The following is an 18,790-nucleotide window of genomic DNA, read 5'->3' on the forward strand; positions in this document are numbered from 1 at the left end:
CTCTGCACTATCAACTAGCACTAGATGCCAGTAGCACCCCCTCCCTCAGCTGTGACATCCAAAATGTCCCCAGACAATGCCAAGTGTCCCCTGCTGGTGTGTGGGGGGTGAACACAGAATGATCCCTGGTGAGAACCACTGTCTTAAGAGGAGCCAAGGATTCTGACTTTTGCCCTTTATCCTTCCCAAGCTCCGGAGGCAGGAGCATAGCAGAAGGTTGAGACCACTCACCGTCCCTGGAAATGGGTGCAACCCTTACCCAGAACCTCCTGCTTCAGCTCTTCGAAGCGGCCTGAGTGGACCAGGTGATGGGGCAACTCCTTCAGCTTCCGCAGATTTGCAACTGTGTCTGAGAACCACAGGGGCTGAGGCGCCACCTGCGGAGGAGGAGGAAGGGGCTGGCAGCCAGGCCGCGGTGACACAAGCTCATCCATTCATTCCACAAACATGAGCCGCGCAGCCATGCACAGGTGAGACTGGACGGGACGGGGACACAATTCCAGGCAGAGACACCTCACAACTTACTACAGGCAGGGTGGAGGCGGAGGGAGGAGCTGGGGTCATCGGAGCTGGGTCTCAGAGTTTAGGTAAGAGTCTGTCTGGTGAACCATATCGGAAAACGATATTCAGGGCAAGGGAAGAGCATGTGCAAAGGCCCGGGGGTGGGAGATGTCAGGAGTTCAGGAAGGTTCTGGTACGCTCCTGAATGTTGTGATTCTTTCTGTCCCTTCTGGAATGTTGGGGGTGGGGGGGCATATTCCTCATCTGCTGCTCCCTGTCCACCCCCATCATGCTGAGGCTAAGGGAACATTCTGCTTTCAGTGGAAAGAGAAGGGAAGAAAGTCAGGAGGGCATTCTGGGTGGAAAAGAAGGAAGGAGCGGGGGTGGTCCTCTCTGGGCAGCCTTGGCCTTGTCTGCACAGCAGGGTGGAGCCTGTAGGTAGAGGGCAGGGGTCCCAGACAGACACCTCACCTTGCGGTCCAGGTTCAGGGGCTTCCCCACGAGTGGCAGGGTGATGAGTTTCTTTGTGCCCTGGCTCCAGGCCCCTGAGAAGAAGTCAGCCAAGACTCCGTGCCTCTTGGCTCTCTCGGGCCCGGACAGGTAGCGCTCTTGGATCACCTCAGTCAGCTGCCTGCAGAGAGGGGACAGGGAGGGCAGCCCCAGTGGCGCAGCAGTTTAGTGCCGCCTGCAGCCTGGGGTGTGATCCTGGAGACCCGGGGTTGAGTCCCATGTCGGGCTCCCTGCATGGAGCCTGCTTCTCCCTCTGCCTGTGTCTCTGCCTCTCTCTCTCTCTCTCTCTCTGAATAAATAAATAAAATCTTTAAAGAAAAATAAGGGGACATCGGCTTGTGGACATTTGTGCTCCCAAATGCAGGTCCCTCCTAAGCCACCTGTCGGATGCTTGCTGGCTTGCTGATCACCTGTCCTACTTGTTACCTAACATTAATCTATAAATTGGCCCATCTTTCTTTTTTCCCCTTAAATATGTTTACTTTCAAAAGGAACATTTGGGTTCTTCAATAAGTTAAATTTAAAATAAGGTACTGGGATCCCTGGGTGGCGCAGCGGTTTGGCGCCTGCCTTTGGCCCGGGGCGCGGTCCTGGAGACCCCGGGATCGAATCCCACGTCGGGCTCCCGGTGCGTGGAGCCTGCTTCTCCCTCTGCCTGTGTGTCTGCCTCTCTCTCTCTCTGTGTGACTATCATAAATAAATAAATAAAAATTTAAAATAAAATAAAATAAAATAAAATAAAATAAAATAAGGTACTGTAGGACCTGGCAACTCCACTCCTGGGTAAGATCCAAAAGAATTTTAAAAAACCAAACAGAACAAAAACAGGTGTTCAAACAAACACTTGGGCTCCCGTGTTCATGGCACCACTGACCACAATCTCGAGAAAGGACCCAAGCGTCCGTCAATGGTTAAAAAGATGAACAAAATGTGGTCCATCCATGCCATGGGGTATTACTCAGCCATGAAAAGGAACAAAGCCCTGATTCATGCTGCAACACAGATGACACTTGCAACTTTATGCTGAGAAAAGCAGCCAGATGCGAAAGGCCACATGTTGTGTGGTTCTATGTATGTGAAACTTCCAGAAGAGGCAAATCCACAGAGACAGAGAGTGCATTAGTAGGTGCCAGGGGCTGGGGGCAGAGAGGTGGGGGGATGTGGAGTGACTGCTGATAGGGACCAGGTGCCCCATTGGGGGATGGAATTGCTCTGGAATGATTTAGAGGTGATGATCACACAATATTGTGCATGCACAAATGTTACTGAATTGGACCCTTTAAATTGATGAGTTTTATGTCATGTGAATTTATCCTCATTTTGAAAAACAAGTTCGTTGTGTCAGAGTCAGTGGTGTGGAAGCCCTTGAATGCCGTGCTAAGTGTACTTGTTCCTCTGGGAACGGGGATAAAGGAAGGATCTGGAACAAGGAGGAGCCTGATGGGTGAGCCCTCGCTCTCGGACACCCAGACAGCATTACCACCCTGCTGGACCCACCTGTGGGCGATGGCCAGGAGCGTGAAGCCGTCCACCGGCCGCCGGGCCAAGGAGTGGCCGAGATCCCGACGGAGCCTCACCCACAGCAACGGGGGGAAGCGCAACAGCTCCTTGCTGGGCGGGGTCCAGTCCTGGTACACCGCCTCCAGGACCTCGTCGTCCAAGGACAGGACGTCCTTCAGCTCTGCCTCTGAGAGCCCATGCCTGCGGGGAGGAGAGACGGACACTGGAACATACTGTGACTCCTGCGGTCGGGGGTGCAGACACCCAGGGAGGGAGAGACATGGCCAGCTGCACAGCATCCCGCCCGTCACCGAGGTGTCCACCCGAGGGTCGGCATTTGGACGGTACCCAGCAGGTGCCCATGCCCCATTACAGCCGTGCCCATCCTGTAGAACCTTCCTGATCTTTCCTTCTGCACACACACCCACAGAGCCATGAACCAGCCTCTCCCCAGCCTCACAAGAGTCAGGCAGCATGGGAAGGGAGACAGGAGGTAATTTAGAAAAATAATGCAGAAACCAACTGTGCCCACCCTGGCCTCACTCATGGTTTCCAGGCCCCAGAAAGGACAGAGCGAGAGAACCGAAGTGGCTGTAAAGCAGATGAGCGATGAAGTTTCATTGCTGGACCGCAGTGGACTTCCTAATACCTGAGAGCATCAGACTGGAAAAATCAATTTTGCCTGCACATTTCAGCTGGGATGGACGGCAGCCAGAGCCCCCTTCAGAGCAACGGGAAGAGGGAGGCTGCCTTCTGTGTGTGACCTGCGTGTGTGTGTGTGTGTGTGTGTGTGTGTGTGTGTGTGTTTAACTCCCCAAGTGGATCGAAAGCTTCATTTTGATCAGAACAACTGCCATATATAGAGAACACCTTCTCACTTAGTGTACAACACAGTGGGTGTCCTCTGGGGCCTCTTCTGTGAGATCGATCACTTTGGACCATCCCTGCTGTAATATCATCGGGGCTCATCTTCCACACTTGTCCTAGTGGGGTAGCCCCGCCATCTCCCCAACCTGATTTTCTCCTTTAGACAGTTTTCTCCAAGCCAGGATTCCTGGGAGCCCCACCTTGGGGGTCCACTTGTCAGCATCCCTGTGTGGCCCTGTGCCTCCTCAGAAACCCCCTCCTTCAGGATAGAAGCTTCTTTCTCACTCTTTGATGCACCCTCAGTGCAAATCAAGCTTGGATCCTCTCCTTTCAGACTCAGGTTTGATGGCTCATCCCACCTGATCAGGACAGAACAACTGGGCAGGCTCAAAGAGTGGTTATCGAGGAAGCTGCAGCCCCATAATTCCCTGGCATCGTGTATTTATACAGGGCCCTCTCGGAGAGGGGGCAGGCCAGTCAGTCCATCCATTCTCAGAGAAGCAGACACCACGTCCTGGGCAGTCAATGGCTCATCAATAAGCTATGAGCACGTTTGTTAACCATTATTCATAGAGTGTTGTCTCTGTGCAAGGCACCTTGCTGACTCCTACGGGGCAGAGAGCTAGGGGGAAGCTTGTCTTCTCATGCACAGAGCCGGGAGGAAATAACAGAAAAAGAGAAGAAAGAAATTGGATAACACCAATTACCAGGGAGAAGATAACCCATGTCACGTGATAAAGAGTGACAAGGTTGGAGGGGGCAGGAGAGGTGGGTTAGAGCAGGTGGGTCCCTCTGAGAAGATGCCACCAGATCTGGGATTGGGTGGGAGGGAAGGGGTCTGCACGAGATTGAGGGCCAGGGTGCTCCAGGCATGGGGTGGAAGGCAGCCAGGACCAGTCAGCCTTGGTAAGGAGGCTGGATCCGATTCTCAAAGTGATGGGAAGTCACTGGAAGGGTTAATCAGGGCAGGACCTGAATCTGATTCATAATTTTAAAATCTTACTCCAGGGACACCTGGGTGGCTCAGTGGTTGAGCATTTGCCTTCGGCTCAGATCATGATCCTGGGGTTCTGGGATCGAGTTCTGCATTGGGCTCCCCGTGGGGAACCTGCTTCTCCCTCTGCCTATGTCTCTGCCTCTTTCTGTGTCTCTCATGAATAAATAAATAAAATCTTAAAAAAAATAAAATCTTACCCCAGACAGGCTATTCAAACCACAACTTGTACACGCACGTTCAGAGCAGCATTATTCGCAGTAACCAGAAGTGAGAACCGTCCAAATGTCCAGGTATGGACGAGCGGATAAACAAACTGTGGTTGCTATTGTCTGAGTATGTGTCTCCCCCTAATCCATACGTTGACATCCTAATCCCCAAGGTGATGGTATTCGGAGGTGGGCCTTTGGGAGGCAGTTAGGTCATGAAGGTGGAGCCCCATGAGTGGGGTTAGTACCGCAGAGAACTCCCGTACCCCTTCTGTCACAGCAAAAAGATGGCCATTTAGGAACAAGGGAGAGAGCTCTTACCAGACACTGCATCTGCTAGGACCTTCACCTTGAACTCCCCAGCCTTCCAGAACGTAAGAAATAAATTGTTTATAAGCTACCCACTCTATGGTGTTTTTGTTATAGCAGCTCAAATGGACTAAGGCAGTGGTGTGTCTATACAATGGAATATTCTTCGGCCATATGAAGAAACAAAGTACTGACGCACTCTACACAGATACAGGAAACAGTACGCTAAGTGAAGGAAATGCGTCACAGAAGACCACGTATTGCATGATTCCATGTGCTTGGAATGTTCTGAGCAGGATCCAGAAAGCCACAAGGTAGATTAATGGTTGCCTGGTGTTCACTGTGCTTCCCTGCAGAAGCCGGGAAGGCGTAAGGAGTAAGGAGTGCTCCTCCCAGCATGACTCAGCCTCACACTGCTGACATGTGGAGTCGGATCGCTCTTTGTAGTGGGGACTGTTCTGTGCATTGGAGGACTTTTAGCAGCACCCTCTATAAACCACCTACCCACCCTGGGACGGCCGGCCCTATACCCTGGTCTCCACTCACTAGACGCCAGCAGCCCTACCCCCAAGCTGTGACAACCAAAAATGACATGACTAAGTGTTCCCTGGGGGCAGGATCTCCCTAGGAAAGAACCACTGGCCTAGAAGGACCCATATCTGCTCTGGGAGCCGGGCTCTCACCTTCACAGCACACTGTGGGTGTGGAAGCATGATGTGCTTTTGTAGAACAAGAGGTACTGAAATCACCAGCCCTGCAGGCACCCTCTATAAACCACCTACCCCACCAGGCCCTGGGACGGCCGGCCCTACACCCAGTGAGGCTTTCAGCTTTACTAATTGGACCAGAAGTGGGGCCAAGCAGGCCAATTATTTTTGTCTCCCTAGATTTTGGAATCAGGACCCGAGAAAGAGCCAGTAGGATGGTGCCAGTTCTCTGAAATGGGAGTTAATGATGCCAGTAGAAGCTCGAGGCAAGTAGATGTTCCCGGGGGGACAAAGGAAGAGTCCAGGACAGAAGCCAATGGGCAGAGAGGACCCAGAGGGCGAGGGGATGAGAAACTGTTCTGATTCTCATGGCTTTCTGGTTCCCATGACAACCCCACCTCCTCCGTGTAGGCTGCATCAGGTTGGCCTCATGGCTCACCGCTTTACCCTAGAACATTCCTGTCTGTCTTCGTCCTCTTATAGAACCCAGGCCCAGTCCCCACTCTGGGGGGCATCTATCACAAAACCTGGGGGATGACATGAGATCTGGGGTATGCCCCCTTGGAGTCGGCAATTGGGTGGGTGGCCCTGGATCCCTTGAGCTCTTCCCATGGCCTTGTCATAAAGCCCTTACTTCTTACACACTAGCGTGAGTGGGATTCTGTGCCTGGCAAACAAGCAGACAAACGAACAGTTAGGCTCACTGGTCTGATCATTGCTATCTTGATTGGTTTGCGACAAAGGACAAAGGAAGAAAAGCCTGCCTGTTATATTGAAAAGAGGCAAAATCACCTTGTCCAATAATTTCTGATGGCGGGCTTGAGTGTTTTCTAATGGCTATTTGCGTCGTGGCAGAGCTTTGGGGACGCCTGGGTGGCTCAGTGGTTGAGCATCTGTCTTTGGCTCAGGTCATCATCCTGGGGTCCTGAGATCAAGTCCTGCATCAGGCTCCCTGATGCCCATGTCTCTGCATCTCTCTCTGTGTCTCTCATGAATAAATAAAAAGTAAAGTCTTTTTAAAAAGAAAAAAGACAGAGCTTTGCTGGCATGTGTCTGCTAACTGGCCTCCACCCTACCCTCTTGGGGGCCAGAATCTGGGTGTGTGATGGACACATTCCTCTCTCCTGCTCCTTATTTCCGACTCACCTCTGTCCCTACCCGGCATCCCTGAGCTCCTGACCATCATGAGGTCACAGTGTGCAGCCCTGAGACTTTCTCTGGGCTGAGCAGCTGGATGTAAGCATTCAGTCCTTCAAGCTCTAGAAACACATTGAAATTGGATTTTCCTATTTCCTTTTTCGCTGATTCCCACTCAACAAGCTTGGGATGCAGTGTAGATGCATGCTGGTGGTCAATCCTTCACAGCTCTTGTTTGTTTGTTTGTTTGTTTGTTTGTTTTTAGCACTTGGTTTTTTTTTTTTTTTTTTAGCACTTGGTTTTAAAAAGGTTTTTCTGAAATCTCCCCATAATATTGCCTATTAAATAGAGGGGAACTTGCAAATTTACAAAGGGAAAAAAATCCGCGTCTAAGAAGGGCTGAGCATCACTCAAGTTCAACTTGAATGTGATCACGAGGAAACCTCAGACCAACCCAGATGCAGGGACACTCTGCAAACTACACCCCCAGCCCAGATGCGGTCCCCAGACCAGCAGCATCAGCATCAGGCAGTGAGAAACACGGGATTCCTTGTCCCACCCCAGACCTGCTGAATCAGATTCTTTATTCAAAAACAAGACCTGAGATGCTATCTGCATTGAGGGTCGAGAAGCACTGATCTACAAAATCACTGGCCTGGACTCTTCAAAAGAACAAAAACAGATGGTGGAATGTTCCAAATTAAAGGAGACCAAAGAAACTTGACAACTAAATGTGACATGTGATCCCGGTTTGGATAGTGGTTTGGAGGCAAAGAGGGGGGAGGCTATAAAGAACGTTTTTGAGATAAGTGGCAAACTTTCACTGTAAACTGTGTCTTAGATAGTATTATTGGATCTGTGATGTATTTCCTGAATTTTTTAATTGTTCTGTGGTGACATGGGGGTTCTGATTGACCTTGTTCTTAGGAAATATGTGAAGCATTTAAGGGTAAAGGGGAATAATGCCTGTAATGAATCCAAGAAAGAAAGAAAGAAAGAAAAAAAGAAAGAAAGAAAGAAAGAAAGAAAGAGAAAGAAAGAAAGAAGAAAGAAAGAAAGAAAGAAAGAAAGAAAGAAAGAAAGAAAGAAAGAAAGAAAGAAAGAAAGAAAACGAGGGGGTTAGGGAGAGAAAGCTAATGCGGCACATCAGCGATCCCAGAAGAAGGGCATAGAGCCGTAGTTCTTGACTAGGGCCTCTTGGTGATATTCTGAGACATTTTTGGTTGCCACCACTCAGGGTACTACCAGTAGCCAGGGTCGAGGCCAGGAATGCTGCTCAACATCCTATAGTGCATAGGACAGCCCCCACATACTGATGATGCAGCCCCCAATATCAGTAGGGCTGAGAAACTGTGATGTATGGGCCATTCTTTGCACTAGTCTAATACTATGGGAATTCCTCCACTAGTCTATAATTTCAAAGTATTTCAAAGTAAAAACTACAAAAGAAATACCACCAGCAGGTCCATAGATGCAGGAAGCAGGTTGGGGCCGCTCGGGGCTGGGGGTGGGGAGTGGCCACTAATGGGGATGGGGTTTCCCTTTGCAGTAATGGGAATGTTCTGGAAATGGATAGTGATCGTACAACACTGTGAGCGTCCTAAATGCCACTGGGTCATCGCGGGCTTTCAAAGAGGGCACTTTATGACACATGAATTGTGTTGAGTTGAACAGGATCCCCAACGTGCGTGCCCACCGGAAGCCCGCGAAGACCGTCTCTAGAGAAGCAGTCCGCGTACGTGGAGGTCACACTAGATCAGAGCGGCCCTGAGCCCGTGAGCGGCCTTACAAGAAGGGGGAAATTCAGACAGGAAGGCGCACAGGGAGGAGGCTGTGAGATGGCAGTCTACAGGCCAAAGGTTGCTGGCCACACTAGAAATGAAGAGAAAAGCCTAGAACAGATTCTCCCCTGGTGCCTTCGGAGGGAGCACGGCCCTGTCGATGCCTGGACTTCAGACTGCGGCCTCCAGAACAGTGAGAGAATAACTATCCGTTCAGAGCCATGAGGGGTGAACGCATCATTCTCATTTACGAAGAGGGTGTAAACGACAGACACTTACCGGGAGGACACGATGTAGCCCAGCACGTGGGCCACCAGGAGCTGCCCGTGTGTCTGCTCCAGGCGGGCACACAGCTGATGGATCGCTTCCTTAGCAGTGGAGGCCAGAGGGGCAGGTATGGTGAAGGAGGCCCACTTCCGGGCCTCCTCAAAGGCCAGCCTCAGCCGTCCTGGGTGCCCACACTCTGGGAGGCTGGCCCAGAGCAGCTCCCTCTGCCCTGGGCTCAGCGTCCTCCGCGAGGCGGCCAGCAGGAGCTGGATCATCTCCTGCCCTTGGTTTCCGGAGAGGGGTTTCACCTCCCAGTAGGCCTCTGGGTCCGTCAGCGTCTGTCTCATGATGTCTAGAATCCCCGGCTTCCCCGAGCAGGCTGAGAGGATAAGGTGGATCCTCGGGGGGCACCGGGGAGGCAGCCAGGGGACCCTCCGGGCGCGGCAGATGGAATCCACATCATCCATGGAGTCCAACAGGATCACAAGTGACTCGAAGTTTCGGCAGGAGACAGTGTGGAGGAGGGTGTGGAAAAACTGGACCACCCTGGCATGGGCCTCCAGGACCTGGGCAGGGGGCAGGGGCAGCCCGTAGGCCAGGCACACCTGGAAGCAGATGCTCTGGAGCAGGCCTCGGGCGTCGGAGCTCATCTGTGACATCCCCAGAAGCCGCAGGACGGTCACTGTCTTGCGGCCAAGCAGTCCCGGCATTTGTTCTGCCAACTTGCACATCAGCGCTGTCTTTCCGATGCCTGGAGGTCCAAAAAGCACCAGGGGTGAGTGCGGATGGCCATCGCTCTGCCGGAGCCGCTGCCCCAGCTGGGCCAGGAGCTCCTGGCGGCCACAAAAGGTCCAGGTGGCCTCGGTGCTCAGCCCCAGGTGGTGGCGGATCTCCTGGTAGAGCCACGCCAACTCCTGCCTGCCTGCCTCCTGCTCCCGGAGGTGCTCAAGGACCTGGTGGTTAGCCCTGGCCACAAACTGCTCCCCCAGCTCTTTCAGGTACCGAGCATGAGCCTTGTTTTTGGGGTTCACCAGGTCTCGGCTCCATGGCAGGTGGTGGGCCTTGAGGACTCCAGGTTGTGTGTCGGCAATGCGTCCCTTGAGGCCACTGAGAAGGTTCTGGGCATCTGTGTCCAGGCAGCCATCTGCGAGCCGGTCCACCATCTTGAGGGCGCAGTCTTCCAGGATGTGTTTGTTGAGGTCTTGGATCTCTCTCAAGAAGACAGTCGCCCCCTGGTCTCCGTCTGTCAAGCTCAGCAGGCCCCGGTCTATCTCCCACTCAATGACTAAAAAAGTGGGGAAAATGGGAACAGAGTGTGGTCATCATTGTGTGATCAGTTGGCCCAAGTAGTGACGCTTGAGAGACATATTTGGGAGGTAAGGACTTCGGTTCTCACACTTAATGTGTGCTGGAGTCACCTGGCATTACCATAGACAATGTGCAAACTGATGCACTCAAGTGTGTTCCAATAAAACTTTATTTACAAAAAAAAAAGCAGTGGGCCCAATTTGGCCAGAGGACTATGGTTTGCCAGAGTCACTTGGGGGCTCAAAAAACCTGTATTGGGGATCCCTGGGTGGCTCAGCGATTTCACGCCTGCCTTTGGCCCAGAGCGCGATCTGGAGTCCCAAGATCGAGTCCCACGTCTGGCTCCCAGCATGGAGCCTGCTTCTCCTTCTGCCTGTGTCTCTGCCTCTCTCTCTCTCTCTCTCTAGGGCTATCATAAATAAATAAAAATAAAAATAAATCTTAAAAAAAAAAAAACCATATGGCTGGGCTCTGCCGCTAGGAGTTCTGATTCATCAGGTCTGGGTGGGGCCCATGGGTTTGCATTTCCAAAAAGCTCCCAGGTGATGCGGAGACTGCTGGTCCAGGAGCCAAGCCAAGAAGAGCACTAATTCGGTCATTATTAATCAAAGAAGCCTTGGTGTAGGCAGCACAGAGGTTGTATGTGAGAAGTAGCCCCATTATAAGAAAATACCATCAAACGCAGAAAGTTAAATATGGAATTTCTATAGGAATTCCACTTCGAGGTATGGACCCCAAAGAGCTGAAAACATAGACCAACAGATACCTGTGACCCAAGTTCCCAGCAGTATTATCCACAGTAGCCAAAAGGTGGAAACAGCCCAAGGGTCCATCAAGTGATGAATGGATAAACACAATGTAATCCATCCATACGATCGAATATTCTTCAGCCATAAAAAGGGATGAAGCTCTGCTTCATGCTACGGCACGGATGAACCTTGAAAATACTGGGCCGAGTGAAAGAAGCCAGTCACAAAAGGCCACACACCGTCTGATTCCATGTACACAAAATGTTTAGAACAGGCAAATCCATAGAGGCAGAAAGCCAATTGGTAGTTGCCAGGGGCTGGGGGAAAGGGATGGGGAGTGACTGTTAATGAGTATGGAGTTTCTTTGGGGGTGATGGAAATGTTCTGGAACTAGATAGAAGTCGTGATTGCACAACATTGCGAATGCACTAACTGTCACCCAATTCTTCACTTTAAAGCAGTTAATTAAAAAAATATAAAAATAAATTTAAAAAAATAAAGCAGTTAATTTCATGCTATGCGAATGTCACTTCAATGGGAAAAAAATCCATTGTTGTCAGTTTTGGGTGCCTCCGTCGTGACACATTAATTCAACAAACATTTGTTGATCTCCCACTTGGGCCAACCTCTGCTCTCCACACTGTGGCGTCTAGCAGAGAGAAAAACGTACAAAGGTCCCTGTTGCCTTTGTGGAGTGGTTATTGCAGTCTTAGTGAAGAAATGGACACAGACATGGACAGACAGGTAGATGAGGACATCTGTCTATCCTGGGCAGAGAAGGACAGACAGGGCATTTGAAGCCACAGAAAACTGCTGCAAAGGCATGGTGGCTGGGGAGAAAAGTTTTTAATGAGCCTAGAGGCTGAGAGCATGGGTCAGCATGCTTTTCTGTAAAGGGTCAGATAGGAAATATTTTAGGCTTCACAGGTCAAATGGTCTCTTTACAACTATTTAACTCTGGGGATGCCTGGGTGGCTCAGTGGTGGCGTGTCTGCCTTCGGCTCAGGTGTGATCATGGGGTCCTGGGATCGAGTCCCAGCAGGGAGCCTGCCTCTCCCTCGGCCTGTGTCTCTGCCTCTCTCTCTCTCTCTCTCTCTCTCTCTGTGTCTGTCATGAATAAATAAATTTTAAAAATCTTTTAAAAAAGACCCCACCGACTATTCAAGTCTGCTGTCATAGAGTGAAAGCAGCCATAGACAACATGCAAACCAATACGTTGAGTGTGTGCTAATAAAACTTTATTTACAGAAACAAGCAGTGGGCTGAATTTTGCCTTTGGGCCATAGTTGGCTGACCCCTGTCCCAGAGCATACAGCAGCTGCCCCGAGGACCCATATTTTCCAGAGCCAAGAGCAGACACTGATTTCCCCTCCGAGGCCATTGTTTTGAAATAGCAGTCAGACCGGAGGGGTTATTTTTTAAGCCACCCTGGGCTCAGCAGAGGCTCCCGGGGCTCCGGAGCTGAGTGAGTCAGGCCCTTGGAGACAGAACTGAGTCTCGGAGCCAGGACAAGAGCCACTCAGATGCCCTCCTCGGAGTGTCACCACTCCCCTCTTAGCCCCAAGAATGGAAGTCAGGGATAAAGGCAACTGACAATCCTCAAATGGGATCCTTCTGGGACACATTTCAGCACGAATCAATCCAAGGCCATCTGCTCTGCCACCTGCGGGCTTCGTGACCTTGGTCAAATCACTGTGTCTCTCTGAGTCTGTTTCCTCTCCCGGAACATGGGTGGACTAGTTTAACCTCAGTGGGGCTGCTGGCAGGATCTTCTATGAAACAACATTTGTGAAAAGCTGAGCTCGTTATGCTGAAGGAGCAGAGCACGTCTCACAATGTCGTAGACTGTATGATCCCATTCATTGTTGAAATAACCAATTATAGGAATGGATTACTGGGGCAGCCCGGGTGGCTCAGCAGTTTAGTGCTGCCTTCGGCCCAGGGCGTGATCCTGGAGACCCGGGATGGAGTCCCACATCGGGCTCCCTGCATGGAGCCTGCTTCTCCCTCTGCCTGTGTCTCTGCTCTCCCTCTCATGCTCTGTGTCTCTCATGAATAAAAAAAAAAAAAAAAAAAAAAAAAAGGAATGGATTACTGGTTGCTGGGGGCTGAGGCCTGGGTGACTCTAAAATGGTAGTGGGAGGGACCTCTGCAGTGAGGAAATAGTCCCTCATATGGACTGTGGCAGTTATTCGGAGCTACACGGGTGTTAAAATTTCCTAGCATGAAATATCTGTGCGCACGTGTACCGTACACATGCACACACACATCTGTGAAAGTGATGCTTTGTCTGGTGGTCACAACATCAACTTCTTGGTTGTAATACTGTACTTTAGTTTTGCAAGATGCTACCTTTGGGGGAAACTGAGTGGACATGGGACGACTTCCTACTTTTTTTTTTTTTTTTTTTTACTTCCTGTGACTCTCCATTTCAAAATAAAAAGGCTGAAAAGAAGACAACTGAGCAAGGGCTCTGGAAATGTGCTCTGAAGACACTGTCGCTAGCATGCGTTTATACTTTCTGCTACTTTCCAGGAGTTTCTGTTTGTTCTTTCAAGTGGGAAATCTTTTTTTTTTTTAATTGTTTACTTAGTTAACAGAGAGAGCAGGGGGAGGGGCAGAGGGGGAGGGAGAGAGAATCTCAAGCAGACTCCCTGCTGAGAGTGGAGCTGATGCAGGGTTTGATCTCACGACCCTGAGTTCATGACCTGAGCCAAAATCACAAGTCAGACGCTTAACCGACTGTGCCACCCAGGCACTCTTTTGAGTGGGAATTCTTAGTGGGTTGGATTTGATCAAAAGAGATCACGGTTGGGAAGAGACTATGGGGCAAGATCCCCACAGTGACTTTAACTAATTCAATTTTATAGATGAGGAAACTGGGGCTCTCAACCTGCCAGGGGTCAGTACGGCTGAGAAAGGGCAAGGCTGCAAGTCCAGGCCCATCCCAAAGCTCAGACCCCGGAGGCTGATTATAGTCCCAGTGGCAGTTAATCTCTATGAAAGCAATTAGCACATTTGGATTCGTGTCATAGAGCGAGCAATAGCAACGTGGTAAGCGCTTAATAAACAGTAGCCATTAACATTGTTATTCACATAGGCGCTGAATTAAAAAATGGTACCTCATTCCTAATCTTAACCAAAGTATCGAGTTAGCTTCACCTGTGATGACAGGTATGCATCAGGTACCCCTGATATGATGAGAAAGGGAAGGAACTTCACCTCTGTGGTCTTCCTCTCAGAAACCTATAACCCCCATCCAACCATGAGAAAACACCAGACAAGCCCAGATTGAGGGACATTCCACAAAAGACGTGCGTGGCCAGCGCTCCTCAAAATGGTCAAAGTCATGAAAAATAGGGAAAGGTTGAGACAGGTCCAGGGGGACCTGAGATGTGACAACTAAATGCAATGTGGGAACCTGGACAGGATCATGGAACAGAAAAACATTAATGGGAAAACCGATGAACTCTAAATAGTCTGGAGTCTACTTAATTGTCACGTACTGATGTTATTACTTCCAGCAAATGTACAGTGGTCACATAGAGGTTAATTTCTGTGTGAATAACACACAGAGACTCTGTATATCTTTTTTTTTTTAGATTTTATTTATTTATTCATGAGACACACACACACACACACACACACACACACACACAGAGGCAGAGACACAGGCATAAGGAGAAGCAGGCTCCATTCAGGGAGCCCGACGTGGGACGCGATCCCAGGTCTCCAGGATCACGTCCTGAGCCGACAGCGGCGCTAAACCGCTGAGTCATCCGGGTTGCCCCAGACTCTGTATATCTTTGTAGCTTTATAACATTGTCATTTTTCTGCAAATCTAAAGTTATCCCCAAATAGGGGCGCCTGGGTGGCTCAGTTTGTTAAGCGTCTGCCTTTGGCTCAGGTCATGATCTCAGGGTCTTGCGATCGAGTCCCACGTCCGGCTCCCTGCTCAGCGAGGAGTCTGCTTCTCCCTCACCCTCTGTCCTTCCCCTTGCTCATGCTCTCTTTCAAATAAATAAATAAAATATAAAATAACAAATAAAAATAAGCAAAATTATCTTCAAATAAAAAGCTTATTTTAAAAAATTGATATGTCATTACTAGAATTAATATATATAATAGACGGTGATATATTTTAGTACAATGAAAATGCTATTGACATAAATTGCTATTCAAAAATCTTTAAATAACTCAATGTATTTAATATGTTCATAATATAAATCCATATATTTAATATGTGGATAGAATGAGTTCATGTTTTTAATATTTTTAGTAAGAGAAATTCATATACTTAATAGTTTGGGTGATATAAATGGCCATATCTGACATATTACTAAACCCGTGAACAATGATAAAAATCTGTTTCTTGCTGGCAGCAAGCAGTGGGGAAATGGCTTGGCAACACTCCCATTTTTTAAAAAAGATTTATTTATTTATTTTAGAGAGAAAGGTAATGAGAGCAGGGGGAAAGGCAGAGGGAGAGAGAGAATCCCAAGCAGGTCCCATGCTCAGTGCAGAGCCAGACATGGGGCTCGATCTCATGACCCTGAAATCGTGACCCCAGCCTAATCCAAGAGTCAGAAGCTTAACTGACTGAGCCCATCCAGGTGCCGCAACAACACTGCATTTTTAGAGAAATCTTTCTGGTAACCAGTGTGGAGGATGGAAGAGCCAGAGGTTGAGGCTAGAGGTGGAAGGTCAGGGGCCGGCTGGGAGTGGGTGATGGACTCTGGTCAAACCTCTATTCCTCACCTTAGGTGATGGAGAGGTACCTCCATCTGTACCTCAGTTTCCACCCCTGAGGCAGGTGCAGGGAGGCTAGAGGACTCAGTCTCCCCAGCAGGGGCTGGCTCTCCGGCTAACATCAGGTGACCCACTGTTCCAGTTTTTCCAGGACTCTCTGGGTGCAGCCCTAAAAGTCCTAGACAAACCAGGATAGTGATCATCTTAGAAGCCTTCCCCCAGGGCAGCCCGGTGGCTCAGCTGTTTAGTGCTGCCTTCAGCCCAGGGCGTGATCCTGGAGACCCAGGATCGAGTCCCATGTCAGGCTCCCTCTGCCTGTGTCTCTGCCTCTCTCTCTGTGTCTCTCATGAATAAATAAATAAATCTTAAAAAAAAAAAAAAAAGAAGCCTTCCCCCAGAGCCAGGAGCTTCCCTGGGAGATGGGGAGAGGAAGTTGGAGGGGGAGAGGAAAGGAGGGTCCTAAGAGACAGAGAATTGGACGTGGCTGAACTCTTGGATCAGTAAAATAACCTTACGCAGAACCAGGGATCCAAGAGCTAGGCTGATCTGGCCTTTACAGACACGCAGGCTGTGGCATTTGGACAATATTCGATGCGTGTATTTGAACGTGGGGCATTTCCTGTGGACCCTGAGGGGGTGGGTCTTGGCAGCCTCACCTGACCAGTGGTAGCGGTGCCACTGCTCCTGGGTGATGAGGCCCAGCCTCCGGGCCTCCTGGGCTCCGGAGCGCAGCACAGAGGTCAGGGTGGCCTCTTCGGGCCCCTGGGTCTCCGCAGTGCCTAGGGCCTGAAGCAGGTAGGTGGGGGGCACGGCGTTCTCATCCCTCCGGAAGCGTCGAGCCACCAGCTCCAGGTCACGTGGCTTGGAGGCCAGCTGGGATCTCAGGGCCTCCCACTCCTTCTCCTCGATCAGTGTAGGGACTGGACAGGGGCCGTACTGGTCACCTAAGAGGGCCTGGCAGAAAGAGGGTCATGGGTTCAAATCGGCTTGGGGTGGGATGCCTGGTGGCTCAGTGATTGAGGATCTGCCTTGGGCCCAGAACGTGATCCTGGAGACCCGGGATTGAGTCCCTCATCGGGCTCTTCACGGAGCCTGCTTCTCCCTCTGCCTCTCTCTGTGTCTCTCATGAATAAATAAATAAAATCTTTAAAAAAATTGGCTTGGGTGCTTAGTTCTGTGACCCTGGGTGAGACACACTGAACTCCCCAAAATGGGCCTGGCTGTGGTGCCAGGGTGGTAATTACACTAAGAAGTGCAGGCTAGAGCCTTAGAGCACCTGCATGTGAAGGTATCTAAGAGTACAGGACATCACACACGTAAGTTTTTAATCTGATCAGGTTCCAAACATTAAGGGATCTTTCACTGGGAAAACCCTTTGTGGAAGGTGAATAATGGCCCCCAAAGAGAGCCAACCCTAATCCCTGGACCCTGTAAACATACCTTACATGGGAAAGGGTTGTGATGGTTATTTTTAGATGTCAGTTTGACTGGGCTAAGGGATGCCCAGATAGTGGGTGGGATACGATTTCTTTTTTTTTTTTTTAATTTAAAAAAATTTTAATTTATTTACTCAGGAGAAACAGAGGCAGAGGGACATAGGCAGAGGGAGAAGCAGGCTCCCCATGGGGAGTCTGATGCAGGACTTGATCCCCGGACTCCAGGATCACGAATTGAGCCAAAAGCAGACTCTCAACCACTGAGCCACCCAGGTGCCCCTGGAATATGATTTCTGAGTATGCCTATGACAGTGTCTCTGGAAGGGATCGATCTGGTAAACTGAGTGAAGCAGACAGCCCTCCCTAATGCTGGTAGGCATCGTCCAATCCACCAGGGGCCCAGATAGGACCAGAAAACCCCAACACCAAAGAAATTAGGAAAAAACAAAACCAAACACTAGGAGAGGTAAACTGTCTTTCTCTGCTTGAGCTGAGCCACCCTTTTCCTGCCCTTGGACATCGGTGTTCCTGGTTCTCAGGCTTTGGGACTCAGATCAGGACTTGCATCTTCAGTCCCCTGATTTTCAGGCCTCAGGCCTACAGCTGAATTACACCACCCACTTTCCTGGTTCTCTGGTGTATAGACAGCAGATGGGGGACTTCTTGGCCTCCATCACAGTGTAAGCTAATTCCTGTAATAAATCTCCTCTTATGTATCTCTCTCTCTATCCATTGGTTCTATTTCTCTGGAGAACCATGACTAGCACAAAGGTGTTTGCAGATGTGATTAAGTGAAGGATTTTGAGCTGGGGGGATTATCCTGGATTACCTCGGCCCTAAATGCAATCCCAAGAGTTCTTAATAAGAGACAGGCAGAGGGAGAGAAGACTACAGCTTCTTATATGCAGGTATCAGCTTATTCCAGACATGGAGCTGTGGCAAGAGATAAGGACTCCATTGGCCCTGCCCAAATTTCATGCTATGACATGGTCCTGGGGGCAGGTTAGTATCAAAGGTATGGGGTGGACTCTGTCTTTATTTAGATCGAGCTAAAGAATAAGACATGAGAAGGGGTGTGCTGGGCAAAGGGCATTGCAAACCATGGGGACAGCATGTGCAAAGGCCCTGTGGCAGGCAATGGCTCCAAAGAGCCAGAGCAGGAAAGCTGAGGTTGGGAGGTGGTTGAAATACCAATGAGGAGGGGGCAGTGGTGACACATAAGGCCATCCCTGTGCTCACTTCAGCAACACATATACTAAAATTGGAATGAAACAGAAGGCTATCCCCATGGGTAAGATTTTGCGGCAGAGCGGTGAGGCCCTAAGACCTTGGTCTTAATGCCAAGAATCCTAGTTCACCCTCTCTCTGCCCCAAGAGAAGGTGCAAACCAGAATGCTAGAGAATTAGGCTAGAGGAGGTCCAGGACACGGAGGCTGAAGTCTTGAGTTTCCGCATCATGAAATGGAAGCAGTCCACCCACCCCTCTTCATTGGGTTGTACCAGAATATTCCAGGGGTGTGCACCCAGGGACCCAGAGAAGTGGAGCCTGTGATGATGGGAGGTTGAACAGGACCCCACTCTCTGGGGGCCTTTCCCACAGCGTCAGTCTCGGAGCAGTGAGAGGAGCTGGAGAATCCAGCCAACCACGAACCACAGATCTCAGCAAGGAGACGGAAGGTGGAAAATGCTCCTGCCTGAGGGACCAGAGCAACAACAGGAAGAGCTTGAAAGAAAAAGGTCAGGAGCCACCAGGAGCAACTCTCTGG

The 18,790-nt window shown here is 50.1% G+C and overlaps 1 protein-coding gene across 1 annotated transcript in view; it reads right to left on the reverse strand.

Annotated features, from left to right (window-relative positions):
• NWD1 (NACHT and WD repeat domain containing 1) overlaps positions 1–18,790 on the reverse strand; it is a 65,795-nt gene that overhangs the window by 35,936 nt on the left and 11,069 nt on the right. Inside the window, 5 exon segments of the mRNA XM_038566948.1 lie at positions 260–377; positions 973–1,132; positions 2,509–2,712; positions 8,795–10,067; positions 16,245–16,542. Coding sequence (XP_038422876.1) covers positions 260–377; positions 973–1,132; positions 2,509–2,712; positions 8,795–10,067; positions 16,245–16,542 — 2,053 coding nt within the window.

Source organism: Canis lupus, chromosome 20 (assembly GCF_011100685.1).
Source record: "Canis lupus familiaris isolate Mischka breed German Shepherd chromosome 20, alternate assembly UU_Cfam_GSD_1.0, whole genome shotgun sequence".
In the NCBI taxonomy this organism is placed as follows: domain Eukaryota; kingdom Metazoa; phylum Chordata; class Mammalia; order Carnivora; family Canidae; genus Canis; species Canis lupus.